The sequence below is a fragment of the Hemicordylus capensis genome, chromosome 4, assembly GCF_027244095.1.
Source record: "Hemicordylus capensis ecotype Gifberg chromosome 4, rHemCap1.1.pri, whole genome shotgun sequence".
Classification (NCBI taxonomy): Eukaryota; Metazoa; Chordata; class Lepidosauria; order Squamata; family Cordylidae; genus Hemicordylus; species Hemicordylus capensis.
The window spans coordinates 173,051,478-173,064,564 of record NC_069660.1 but is presented as its reverse complement, the minus strand read 5'-3'; the positions used below and the strand labels follow the sequence as shown (position 1 = coordinate 173,064,564).

Here is a 13,087-nt window from a genome sequence, read left to right as displayed (position 1 = left end):
AGGAAGTCAGTCTTGCACAAGCAACTTGAGGACTGTAATAAATGTCAGGTAAATTATTCAGATCACTAGGCAAGAGGGCCCAAAGTTAAGATAAGAATCAAAGTCTTCTATTTCCCTTCAAGTTATATTTTGGATTTTTGTTTCATCTCAGCAAAGTCAAAAGCTTTACCCTTGATTTGTAACTTTTGGCGACCATATGCAGTGCTATAGAACCTCCAGAAAAATATTGTATACTACCTGTATAAAAGGTCCTACAGTACTTGAACCCATAGTAGAAGAACCTTGTGATTTAGGGTGTATGGTGTTTTTCAACAGTTTTTGTATATTTTGAATCTGAATGATGCCACCTTGACACTCTTGGGGAATTTCATATTTGCAAAACGGTCTCCATAGCATACACCAAAGCAAGAAGATATTTTATTATTTATATATTATTTTTCAAAAAGTTGTCAAAGCGGTTTATACACCAAAAAAGAATAAAGAAATGGTTTTCTGACTCAAAGGGACTTACAATCCAAGAAGAAACACAAAAGACACACCCCAGCAGCAGTCACTGAAGGGATGATATGCTGGATTGAATAGGGATAGTTGCTCTTCCACTGCTAAATACGAGAGACAACACTTTAACGGGTGCCACTGCATAGTTAGCAGAGCACAGACATAATTTAGCATCTACACCAACTAGGTCAATAATTTGCATGTAGAAGTGTAGGTTTTGGGGTACAAATAGTACATTTCTGAAACCTTCAAAAATATGGAGTCTGTCATTAAACAAGAATGAAATATAGTTGGTAAAGAGTATGATCAGATGCTATGCTTCAATGAACCTTGGTTCAATTATCAGCTTTAATCTGTAAGGAATATGAGAGTTGGCAAATAGACAAAACTGATGGAGCAAAGCAACCAAAACAAGTAATACAAGACAATGGCTGGCATCCAGACTATCAAAGTGCTTGTGTTAGAAACAGTGCTTTGGTGCTATGTGGAAGGCATAATTCTTTTTTTACAGAAACAAAGGTTGACGTTGGAGAAAACTTCACAAAAATGGCTCTACAAAACCAGGTCCTGTAATATCCAAACTACACATTATGTTAAATCTGTAGTTTGGCCTTCTATCTTTATATAATGTTGTGGGTGTTTTAATGTTGTGTTGTGAGCCACCCAGAGAACAATGTGTTATGGGGTGGCTAACAAATAATTTATTTATTTTTATTATTATTCCTTGTTTACACAGTCAGACAGGTGTTATCGACTAGTTTTATCCAGACATCGAGTCCTTTCCAAGGACCTGAGATGGCTGAATTTTATTATCAGTATTGTAGTTGTTGTTATTATAGATATCGTTGCAAAATATAGGCTGTTCCCAGTAAACTTGCTTTTTGTAGTTGGCTGATGGTGATTTCTGTGGCCCCTATGGTGTTGAGGTGCTCTTCAAGGTCTTTTGGAACTGCACCCAGGGCGCCAATGACCACTGGGATTATTTTGGTCTTTTTCTGCCACAGCCTTTCAATTTCAATTTGTAGATCTTTGTATTTGGTGATTTTTTCTATTTCTTTTTCTTCTATTCTGCTATCCCCTGGTATTGCTATGTCGATTATTTTCACTTGTTTTTCTTTCTTCTCGACTACAGTTACCGTATTTGTTGGACCATAAGACGCACTTTCCCCCCCAAAAAAGTGGGGGGGGAAATGAGGGTGCGTCTTATGGTCCGAATGCTGTTCAGCAAGGCAACGAAGGGGAGACAAGGTGGCATGGCTTGCGGAAGAGAGGCAGGGAAAGGACACGAGGGAGAAAGCACACACGGCGGTCCTCCTGAGAGAAAGAAGCACATACAGACTGCTCACCCTCTGCATGGCTTTCTGGACGAGGAGTTCGGTCCCTGGAGGAGGAGAGAGGGGAGGCGCGGGCTGTGCACGCTAGGAGGCGGCGGGCGTGTGTGGTGCTGTTTAAAAGCGAGCTGGCAGCTGCAGCTGCGCGCACCCGGCAGTGCTCCCCCTTTGCTCGCGCCAGGCGCCGCTTCTTAAAAGGCACCCTTTCTCTCCCTTTGCAAGCTGGACAAAATGCAGGTTCTTGCCACTGACTCTTCTGCCAGGAGGAGAGGGGAGCACCTTTCCCCGCCTTTTCTCAAGCCTCAGCATCTTCGTATGAAAGGCAAACCAGCAACACCACGCTTGAAAGCCCGGCTCCCCTCCTCGTCTCTTAGCAATCGCCATCCATCCCGCCTTCCCCCGCTCTCCGTCCCCGCCTCAGCCGCAGCTACTACAGCAGCAGGGACTGGACATTTCCGCTGAGTCCCGCCCCCTCCGCGCTCCCTCTAGCTTGGGGCCGCCACAGCGGCTGAGGCAGGGCTGGAGAGCGGGGGAAGGCAAGCTTGTTGCTTCTTCAGTTCCAGACAGGAGGATTCAATTCCATCACCAGAAGTGTTCTAGGTACCGGTACTTCTACATCACAATGTGTTTAAACAAAAAACAAATGTACAGTGGTATATTAAAAAATATATAAATAAAAATAAGCCCTGACTAGTGCTTTTTAAAAGAAGAAATCCACGTTGATATGACTGTTAACCCCTGCAATAACAACTGACAGTTCTTTCATTACTGTATTTTCCTCAGAAAAACACCAATTCTCTAACGGTACAAAATGTCAAAGACGAAAAGTTTAGCATATAAAATTCCGCTTAAACTGGAGGTAGTACAATATGCAAAAGAACATGGAAACAGAGCAGCGGAGAGACATTTTGGGCCACCTCCAACTGAAAAAATGATAAGAGAATGGAGGAAACAGGAGGATCAGCTGCAGAAACTTGATAAAACTAAGTACGCTTTTCATGGGCATGCTGCAAAATGGCCACAGTTAGAAATGGACATGAAAGAATGGATCACATGTCACCGGAATATGGGCTTCTCAGTTTCTACAAAAATGATCATCTATGAAGCCAAACGCATTGCTGTAGAGAAAGGCATTAAGGATTTTACTGGCTCACCATCATGGTGCTACAGATTTATGAGGAGAAGCGGCCTTGATATGCGCACCAAAACTAGAATTGCACAAAAAATGCCACAAGAATATGAATCAAAGATTCTGTCTTTTCATAAATTTGTAATTGATGCTAGGAAAAAAAATGATTTTCCAATGGACCAGATTGGGAATATGGATGAAGTCCTGCTAAACTTTGATGTGCCATCTAATAAGATGGTTGACCTCAAAGGTGCCAAAACAATAACCGTGAAAACCTCAGGACATGAGAAAACACATTACACTGCTGTGTTGTCCTGCTGTGCTGACGGCACCAAATTGCCACCGATGCTAATTTTCAAAAGGAAAACCTTTCCAAAAGATGTTATTCCACGAGGAGTTGTCGTGCATGTTCATGAAAAAGGATGGATGGACGAAAATGGAATGAAAGTATGGATTGAAAAAGTGTGGTCCAAACGTCCTGGAGGGCTTCTGAAAAAAATCTGCTTTATTAGTGCTTGACTAGTTCAGAGCACATATTAGCGAAACAACAAAAAACAGATTTAAAGAGGTGAAGACTCATCTAGCTGTAATTCCTGGGGGTCTTACCAGCCAGTTGCAACCTCTCGACGTTTCAATCAACAAACCATTTAAAGTCTTTATGAGAGAAGAGTGGAACAAATGGATGGCTGCTGGGAATCATGATCTGACTCCTACTGGACGAATGAAGAGGCCCACTATCACTCAAGTTTGTGAATGGGTTAAAACATCATGGCAGTCAGTGAAGGAGGAAATCGTTGCACGATCATTCAAGAAATGTGGCATTAGCAATGTCTTAGATGGAACTGAAGATAATATCATATATGAAGATGGCGAAGAAAGTGATATAAGTGATTGTGAGCAACTGAGCTTCCTAAATTCTGACACTAGCGATAATGAGTTTTTGGGGTTTCCAGAAAACTAGAAAAGTGCTTGAGCCTCTAAGTCTTTCCTCATTTGATAATGGAAGTGATGATGGTTCTTAACACCACCATTGAGTTTACGCTGTTAAATATTACCGTATTTTGCTATATTTTAATAAACATTTTAGTATACCGGTACTATTTGGTTCAGAATATTTTAATTCTGGTGTTATTATTAGAACTTGCATTTGTTGGTTACATTTTTCGACCTCTTTCACCCAGCCTGCTTTTTTATTATAATCTATTGGATTGTCCCATAATTTTCCTCCGAATTGCACTGTTTCTTCTTTATTTGGTGTTTCTATGTTCCTTGCAGTTTCTCCTTCTATGCTTTGGTAGAAATGTCTCTGATTCGACTGTGTTGTGTAATTCTGGCTTCGTATCTGCTAATCTTCTTTGACACTGCTGTTATTTGCTGCTTTATTATTTCCAGGACTTCTCTAATTTTCCTTGAATCTAGGTGGTATTTTTGGATCAGATACTGTTTGGTGTTTTCATTCTTCAGCTTCTTGTCTTTCATATCTTTCAATTTACTAGCATCCGATCTAAGCCTGGAGATTTTATTTTCTAATCTAATCTTCCATTTAGGTGACTTTCTTTTTTTACAGGTCCACTGATCTTATATCCATGCTCTTGTGTTGTTATTGTTGCTGCACTATACATTAGTTGCTTTGTTTCTTGCAAATTATTGGTTGTTATTTCTGCAAGTGCAGCATTCAAAATTTCATTGGGTGCTGGCTCAGTGCTGTCAAAGTAGAATGAGAGATTTTGTTTTACACTCTTTTTTTTCTACACAAAACAAGTAGGATCTGACTGAACGTGTGCCCTTTTAACATTTTCCTCTGAAAGACACATGAAGTTGGAAGTGAAGATTTCTGTTTTGGTGCCGAACACCATTTTTGTCTCTGGGTTTAGCCAGACATTCATCATACCTTACTTCAGACATCCTTTTGTTTGCTTCCGCAACAAGTAGCCACAAATGCAGGAGATTCATCAATGATGTCTGTCTATGGGCACTAAGCTTCCTGATGTTGACAAGTTTCAGACTTTCTTTAGCACTTTGACAACTGTCAATTTCCCACTAGCCCAGCAGAATCACAGCCTAGCAAAGCTGCACTGGAAGAATGTATGGCAAAATGGCTTCATTCTTCATGGCTGATGTCCCAATACTGATAATTGCTCTTATTTCACTAGTGCTTTCAATCAAGATAGCAAGCATCCAATTGAATCTCAGAAAATAAAATACTGAGCAACATCCATTCTAGTTAGTTGTAATTAAGCACTACTGAAATACATGAGACAAGTTAGTCATGACTAACTTTAAGTCCTATTAATGGCAATGGGACTTAGTCATGACTAACGTAGTGTGGATGATGCTCATCAGTAACAAGAAAACATTAGTATCATTGTGGATAACCTGGATGCAGGTAGTATCTTCCATATTGCTGACATATGGCATTTCCTGGACAGTTATTACATCTGCCTCTTTATGAATATAGTCTTGAGATCCATTTTTCTCAAGATGATACATCAACCCCTTTTCAGAACAGGACCAGATCCTGTTAATGTAATGTTGTGTAGTGGGCACTCACTGCTCTTTTGGAATTCCTGCCCATGACCAGAAGCAGCTTGCAAATACATTCTAGCTGGTTTTGGTTCTCTGGAACTGTAAGTACAACCTTCTGAGGAAGAATACTGGTTTGTGCAGTTAGCCTCAGGTGCTTATTGGCTTGATCTCCTGAGCAGTTTCTTTAATCTTTCTTAATACTTTACTAATACTAGTTTTCACATACAAGGGAGACTCACATTCACCCAGAATCCTAATCATGTAAGCATGAAAACAGCAATGTAATCTTCATCACACTGTGTGATGGGAAATGGATCATCCAAAGAACTCCACATAATCAGTGATGATAACTTGTGCATTTGGTAACAGTTGAGCTGAATGTTCAAGCTGTGCATTCTTTTTGCAGTGTCTGTAGGACATAAATTCCCACATGTCAACTTTGTCTTTGCAATTCTCAAAGGATTCATCTCATGTGTCTCCATAGAGCCTAGTAAATTAGTTTGGTGTAAAAGCACATTGAAGCTCCAGCTTTAATACATTATGACTTTTCTGATGAAAGATTTGTTGGAGCCTTCAAGCCAGTTATTTTATAATCTTGCACTTGCTTTTTCTGATTTCTACTGCATCATCTATGTTTACTTTTTCTCGAGATATTTTCCCTAGAGATGACATTTACTATAGCAATATATTTAGGATTATTAGGATTAATGGGGCCAATGGATATTCCCAGTCTCTGTCTTTCTATCAGTATGATCAGATTGAATAAAAGCAGGCAATTCCTCTTTGTGTGCTGTGACATTCTTGTTAGGATCTGCATTTTCATCTTGTCTAGTAGATCCATCTTTGATGAGCCAGTTGTACATGTAAAGATTTAATGCTCACCTTTTCAGGGCATATTGTTTTAATATTACACTACTATCCTCCCAGGAATTTATTAATATGACATCAGTCTCATCACAACAAACGTATCTGACCAAATGCCACTCCACAAACCTGGATTGTGGTGCATTACATGTTCCCTTTACATGAACTTCTACAGTATTTTCCTTGATAGTTACTCTATAGTTCTTAAATACAGCGCATATCTAGTGTAATGCCAGTGTTCAGCAGCAAGAAAGTAAGGAATCATCTCTTGAGGTGCAAAAGGGCTAGATGAGATTGCCAATCCATACGTTCAATATCCTACTATCATCTGCTTTTTCCTCTTCAGTGTGGCTGCCAAATGTTCATGACAGTTAAAATCCACTAGGGTATCCCTCAAACTTCTTCAAATGATCATTCTCAAAGTTCTTGTGTTCTGTGGAATGTTTTTGTGAGGCAGCATGCAGCTTATTCCACTAAGTGAAGTTCTAACCAAGCCTTTCAGTCCCCACTGTCACCCATCAAAACACCTACACAACCTACAAAGCTCATCAGCACATGCATCAAGCAACAAAGAGTGACTGCTTATAACAAATGTTAGAGCTACCAGGAATCTTAAAGCCATATATCCATTTAGCACACATATTCTCACATATGTGACAATGTACAAAAATGCCCTCCCTGCATCCCAGTTCCTACACAGACAGAAAAAAGATATTGTCCTACCTCTTATAGGAATATATTTGGTTCTTCTCTTGTGTTTGTGGATACAGTGGGCATCATCTTGAAAATATCAATTCCCCCAATGGTGACAAGGTGGCATCACACAGATTTGAACTCATCATATTCAAATATATTAAATCCAATGCAAACCATTATGTATCACACTTTGCAAAGTTAGTGCAAAAATCTAGTTTTATTCAAATTATTATTTTGGTTATTGTTGCTGTTTTTTCAACAGGCTCTTTTTAATATTTGCATTATAAAACCAAGAACAGTACTGGCTCTAACTTGAAGGGAGACAACATCTTCCATTTCTTTCTGTTTCATTCACAGGCCAAACCAAGACAGAAAAACTTCTTCTTACTTAAACATAGCTATCTGAATATGGAATTCCTTTTCTTGAAGAAGAAAAAGAAGAAAAATTTCTCTGTAGCAATACTCTTTTTCAAACTTGACTTTTGTTTTAAATTTTCTTGTTGGCTGACCAAAAAGTGAAGGTATAAATTTCACTTAAAAAAATACCAATATTTCACACCATACGTTTCTCCTAGTTTTCTATAGGTACTTCTAACTCTGCAATTTATAGCAAAGATTTCTGCACATCAGCAAAAATACAATCTCAAAACATTCAAACACAGTAAGAAAGTTGGAATTATTTTGAGGGTTTTATTTAAAATAGTGCACACTGTTTTCTAATATTCAAAGTAGACAATAATATCAATTCAGTTATCCTCACAACAGCCCTGAGAGAAAGGGCAACATTATCCCTACTACATACAAACTGAGAGAAAGGAAGAGAGGAATAGGCACTAGGTACTCTTTCTGATAGATAAAGAATGTAGAGCTTGCCTGAACAAGATTTCTAAGTTCTTATTAGGAAGAGCGTCAAGCATCTCCTAAACAACATTAAGGAGAAGTGTTGAAAAAAAGTTGCATTGCTACGTTATGGGGAATGTGTGTGAGAGACCATATCCTGAAACCTAATACCATATAAATACTCCCGAGTGCACAGTGTGGAGGCTGATACACAAACTTGCACATTAGGTTTTGTACCTACTATCACCCTCACCTAATTAAGCTTTGAGGCAGGAGCCACCACTGTACTTACGCCTAGTCTTCATTAGAGTGCTGTGCAAAGTGGATTGTACTAGGCTGAAGGAATTGCAGAAAATTCAAGCAGAAGTGGAACTGGAAGGTGCAGCAAAACCACATTACAATTACCTCTCTTTCCCTAGCATCTTCATAGCTAGCCACAATCTCAGTCCCCAAGCAAAGGATCTCACATTTGGCCCAAAGTTAAAACCTGTGTCTCATTTTTAACTGAAAAAGCAAGTACCATGAAAAGTCTGATTCAATGAGCTGCTGAGCCAGGATACTGAGCAGTTGGGTTCCAAGTTAGCTGCCTTCCAGGCACCACACAGCACAACTGTTCCACTTAAGGGATCTTCGGAGAGGAGTGGATCAGTACAGGGACAGCTAGGGGTTGTGCTCATCAATAGTCCCTTGGCCTTGATCCAAAATGCCATCATATGGGCCCTAGACTTATAGCACTGATACACTACATTGTTATTTTCTGGCAGCAGGAGACAGCAGAAATCTGGTTCTCCCAACCCACCATAATAGAAATGCCTTTTTAGCTATGGTGCAAAGGTGTACTTGTACTGTGGTTATTATGGGTCCCTTTTAATTGGATGACCATATATTTTAAAAAACAGGCTCAAAGCCAAATGCAGATTTCCTCCAATAAATACCAAATAATTATAGAGAACATAGTTTCTATGTCCAAAGACAAGGAGAACAATCCCCTTGCATTATGCTATGTGATATCATTCTTTTCCCCCACCCCTCACCCCCATTTAAGTATTTAGGTTCTTGGATTAACCTCATTCAGTCTGTGCTGGATTTAGATATAGCCTGGGCTGGATACCTAGTGAGTTATGTCCAGATTAGAACTGAGAGCAATAACTATTCAGATGCATAGCAAGGCTCCAAATGCATAACCAAGGCTCCAAACTGGGGGGAAAGAATGGCTGTAAAGGTGTCACACAGTGTGCTACGATAAATTAGAGAAAGAGAGAAGTGGAAAGAGACATACTGGAGAAGCTGGCCATTGCGAAGTTCTGACACTGGTCCCCTGTGAATTCGTTCGGACACCTAACGAAAGAAAGAAAACCAGAAAGAGAGGAACAAGATAGCATGACATCCAAACAGACTGAAACGAGGCCCTTTCTGATGCCAACTTAGCTCCCTTTCGAGATTTCTCCTGATGTGCTTTTGGCTGGTCCCTTACCTGTGTTCCCTAAACCTTAGCCCAGATATTAACTCAAAAGAACACCCTCACTATGCCACTCTAAATCCAGCGCTGTACCCAGGAGATTTTAAGTAGTATGGTGCAATTTTTGTCTTCAAACATACTTTGCTTAGGATCTGGCATGTACAATCGCAAAGGCAGTTTCTCCAAACATCTCTGTCCGAAGAATCCGTTTGGACATCTGGAGGAGGAAAAGGGGACAAATCACAGAACAAGGCTGGCATCATCCTTGAGGCTATGGTTAGAAATAAAAGTGCACAGCGATGATTTTTTTTTTTTAAGCGTATCTCTTGTGCAAGATACCTGAATTTAATCTTAGGGTACTTCCTAGCTACCCATGAAAACGGCTTCATCCTTCCCTTGTGCTTTCTGAAGCTTGTCACCCTCCTCTTCCTCCTCACCACCTGTAAGCCTGGGGTCAAGAGACACAATCTAATTCAGCCATGAGAAATGGGATACTAGCCATTACTTCATGTCTAGGGATTTTAATGGCCTCAGTTTCCAGATGGGTAGTGTATAAGCATTGGGATTCTAGTTTTTCATCATCAGCTATCCTATGAAGAATGTTTGATGCTGAATTTCAAATTATCAATATAATCACCTTGCCAAGAAATCTCTTCTGTCATGATCTAGCAAAAAAGATGGATGGGCCATAAAGTCAGCAGCAATCTCTTTTAGCTAAAAATGAATGAACAAAATAGTGTATTGCTCTTTTAAGATATGGACAGAGAGGTATGTCAGTGTTTTTACTAGATATATCTCCTGACTTCAAATCTCTGACATATGTTAAATGGTCAAACAGGAAAAAAACTTGGGTAACGAGGTTCATGAGTGTCAAGCCACCCCTGGAAAAGCAACAGGGCTAACATCACCAGCTGACGTACAGCTGGTTATGTTCACAGGTACTTTAAAATGTTTCTTCCAAGATAGTGCTGGATTCCCTATTAATCCACATTCCATAATAATTATTTCATTTCTGTACCACTTGAATATAACACTCCATAGTAATAGTTACTCTTCCTCATTTTCCTCTGCCTTTCTCTCTGACCACATACATGCCATATTAAGCTATCCCCTATTCCACTGTGGATTGTTTACTCAGTTTCACACTACTACAGCCAAAAGGGGCAGTCCAGACCAAAGAACCACTAGCTATGAATTTCTGTCCATCCAGAGAGACCAAATCATAGTCTTCAACATGGACCCATCCACAGTGGCTTTTAGAAAGTTTTGGAGCAGATGCAATGGGACAAGTGCTGCTTGTTAAAATGTTTTGGCACCACATTTAAAACAGAACCTATGCAAACGTTTTCAGGAGCAGGGACTCTTTCTATTCTGAATATAGCACTAACAAGTAGAAGAGAAGAAAAATCTCTGTGTAATGCATAGTAGACTTCCTACATAAAGGCTTTAAAGTAGTTAAGAAAACAGAATGATTGTTAACATATGGCACAATCCACGATGGACATTTTTTTCCTCATGAAAGCCCTACTAAAATCAATAGAGCTTGTAGAAGGGCAGATTTGGTTAAGATCGTGCCATTTCTCCTCATCAAGGAAGGCTTTATGTGCTCATTACTGCAGCTATAATGCTCTTGATCTAGCAAACTCATTTCTCCTTTCTTATTGCAGTGAACAATAAAGTCAAATATGAATCACCAGCTACAAAGTTACTGTATGTTAGTATTGCTTGAACAATTAATTTTTCTGTTTGCTTTGTTCATCTGTCTGTTTAAAAATTTTTGCAATGGTTGTTTATTCAGATTGTGTAGGAAAAACAAACTTCTTCTCCAATGTGAACACAATAAACAATATGGGTCAAAGCTAAACTGGAAGGAGAAAAATTGGGTTGTCTTCATCCTCTTAACTGTATGCAAAGCTTATTCAATACCAAGTTCCAGTCATAAAGAATACTGGCAGAGAAGTTCTGTGCTGTCACTCAAGGGAAGCAACAGAATTTGACTTTCTTGCTGAACTGTATTCTAAGAATACAGAAGACTGAGTGAGAAGTAAGGGAAGAGGATCTCTCAAATTGTTCAAACTCTAACAATCTCAAATACATTTTTAAAGTATTTTTGAACTTTAAAAAGAAATGTAAAAGAAATTAACAGCTTCATTTTCAAGATATACTTTATGTCTGGCATCCATAGATAAAGCAACTACACCAAAATGAAAGAATTGGGAGTGAGAATGTTAAAACTCAGGAAATGAGAAACGACCTTAGCAAGGGGACATCTACTTTCCAATACAATACTGACTGTGATATTGATTGGAAAGTGCTTTGATCTCATTCCTCAGTACTCGAGACCCATCAGAGCAATCCACAGATCCAAAGAGAAAAAGGATGTGTACATCCAAACAGTTCAAAAGGATCATTTTTATTGATTAGTTGATTTTAGTTTTTTTTACTTATTTTTCTTAAAACACCACCTTTCAGTTTTTTTAAAAAAATCCCAAGAAGCAATTAAAACAGGCAGCTAAAAACAAAACCTGTAAAAGACTTGGACAAATTCGTTTTAAAAAGAAAAGACTTTGCACCTGTGATGAGGAAGAGAGTCAGAGGATGAAGGCAGGGCCGTGGTGCTTCAAATCAAGGTGAAGGTGCTGACTCAAGTTTCCCTGGATCTCCTGGTGTTGGGGGTCCTGGCAGCACAGGATGCCTGGGATCTGAGTTGCAGGGTCTTTCCACTCTGTCTTATTCCCTGAACACTCTCACCTCACCTATTCAGCGCTGGACAAGCCTGATTCTGAGTACCTCACCCACCAGGCTAAGAGCTGCAGTGTGCTCCTCCTCCAGTGTCCTTACCCTTGTCCTTACCCAGGATGGCCATGCTGCTCCTTGCTTTATCATGCAGCTTCTACTGCTTCCCGTTTCACTGCCCCACTGAGAATGGGGGCAGCAAAACTGTAGGCAGCACAAATTGCCTGATACATCAAGGAAAAGAATATAACCACACATTCCATCCCCAAGACAAGGATGGAGAGTGCTGCTTGTTCCTCCTTGTCCTGCAGGACCTTCCCATTTTGCTAGCCCGCCACCAGCCATCCTTAACTTGGATGGTGGGAGTGCCTAGTGGAGAGTCCCCAAATATGATCTTAGTAATGAGTTGTTTATTATCTAGAAATTGAAAAATATGCCCACATCTGACCTGTCTACAGCACCACAGAGAGCTAGCTACTGAGGGAATAGACTGATGAGAATGATGAGAATCATACAACATGCATTACAAAACAATAATCATGTGTACACAGTACACAGATTACATGCATGAACAACCCAAGGTGTGAATAAGGAATCTGTGTCTTTTAAATGAACTATACATATCTCTTGTGTGGAAAACGAAGGAAATCAGTAGAAGGCTAATCAGTAAGGAGACTATGAGGGGAGGCACAGACAGGAGTTGAAAAAGGCCTAGAACAGAAAGAATCTGGGACAGATTGGGGGCTCTTGCTCAAATAAAATACTTGAAGGTAATTTCTAGAAATCTACCCAAGTCCAAGTTCTGGGTGTGAATATCCCCCAAAGAAATATCAGTGGTCTTATAACAATTTTGTCACTTCTTTCAACATTCCTCAGAGGTTTTGCATGAATTGAACCTCCAAATTCACTTCAAATTTCTGTGTACATGAAATCTGCAGACAACAGAAGGGATATATAGAACCTTCCATAATCAATTCACTAATCTAATTAAAAGTCTTTTGGTGCAGA

At 39.6% G+C, this 13,087-nt stretch overlaps 1 protein-coding gene across 5 annotated transcripts in view; it reads right to left on the bottom strand.

Moving 5' to 3' along the window:
• NRG2 (neuregulin 2) overlaps positions 1-13,087 on the bottom strand; it is a 305,841-nt gene that overhangs the window by 50,078 nt on the left and 242,676 nt on the right. For 3 of the 5 annotated variants that reach the window (XM_053248936.1, XM_053248938.1, XM_053248941.1), the window contains one exon: positions 9,164-9,222. The exons of 1 other annotated variant lie outside the window; for it this stretch is intronic. In XM_053248936.1, the coding sequence (XP_053104911.1) occupies positions 9,164-9,222 (59 nt within the window). Of the gene's footprint in view, positions 1-9,163; positions 9,223-9,483; positions 9,561-13,087 lie in introns of all 5 variants that reach the window. One more of the 5 variants, XM_053248937.1, reaches the window with a different exon arrangement.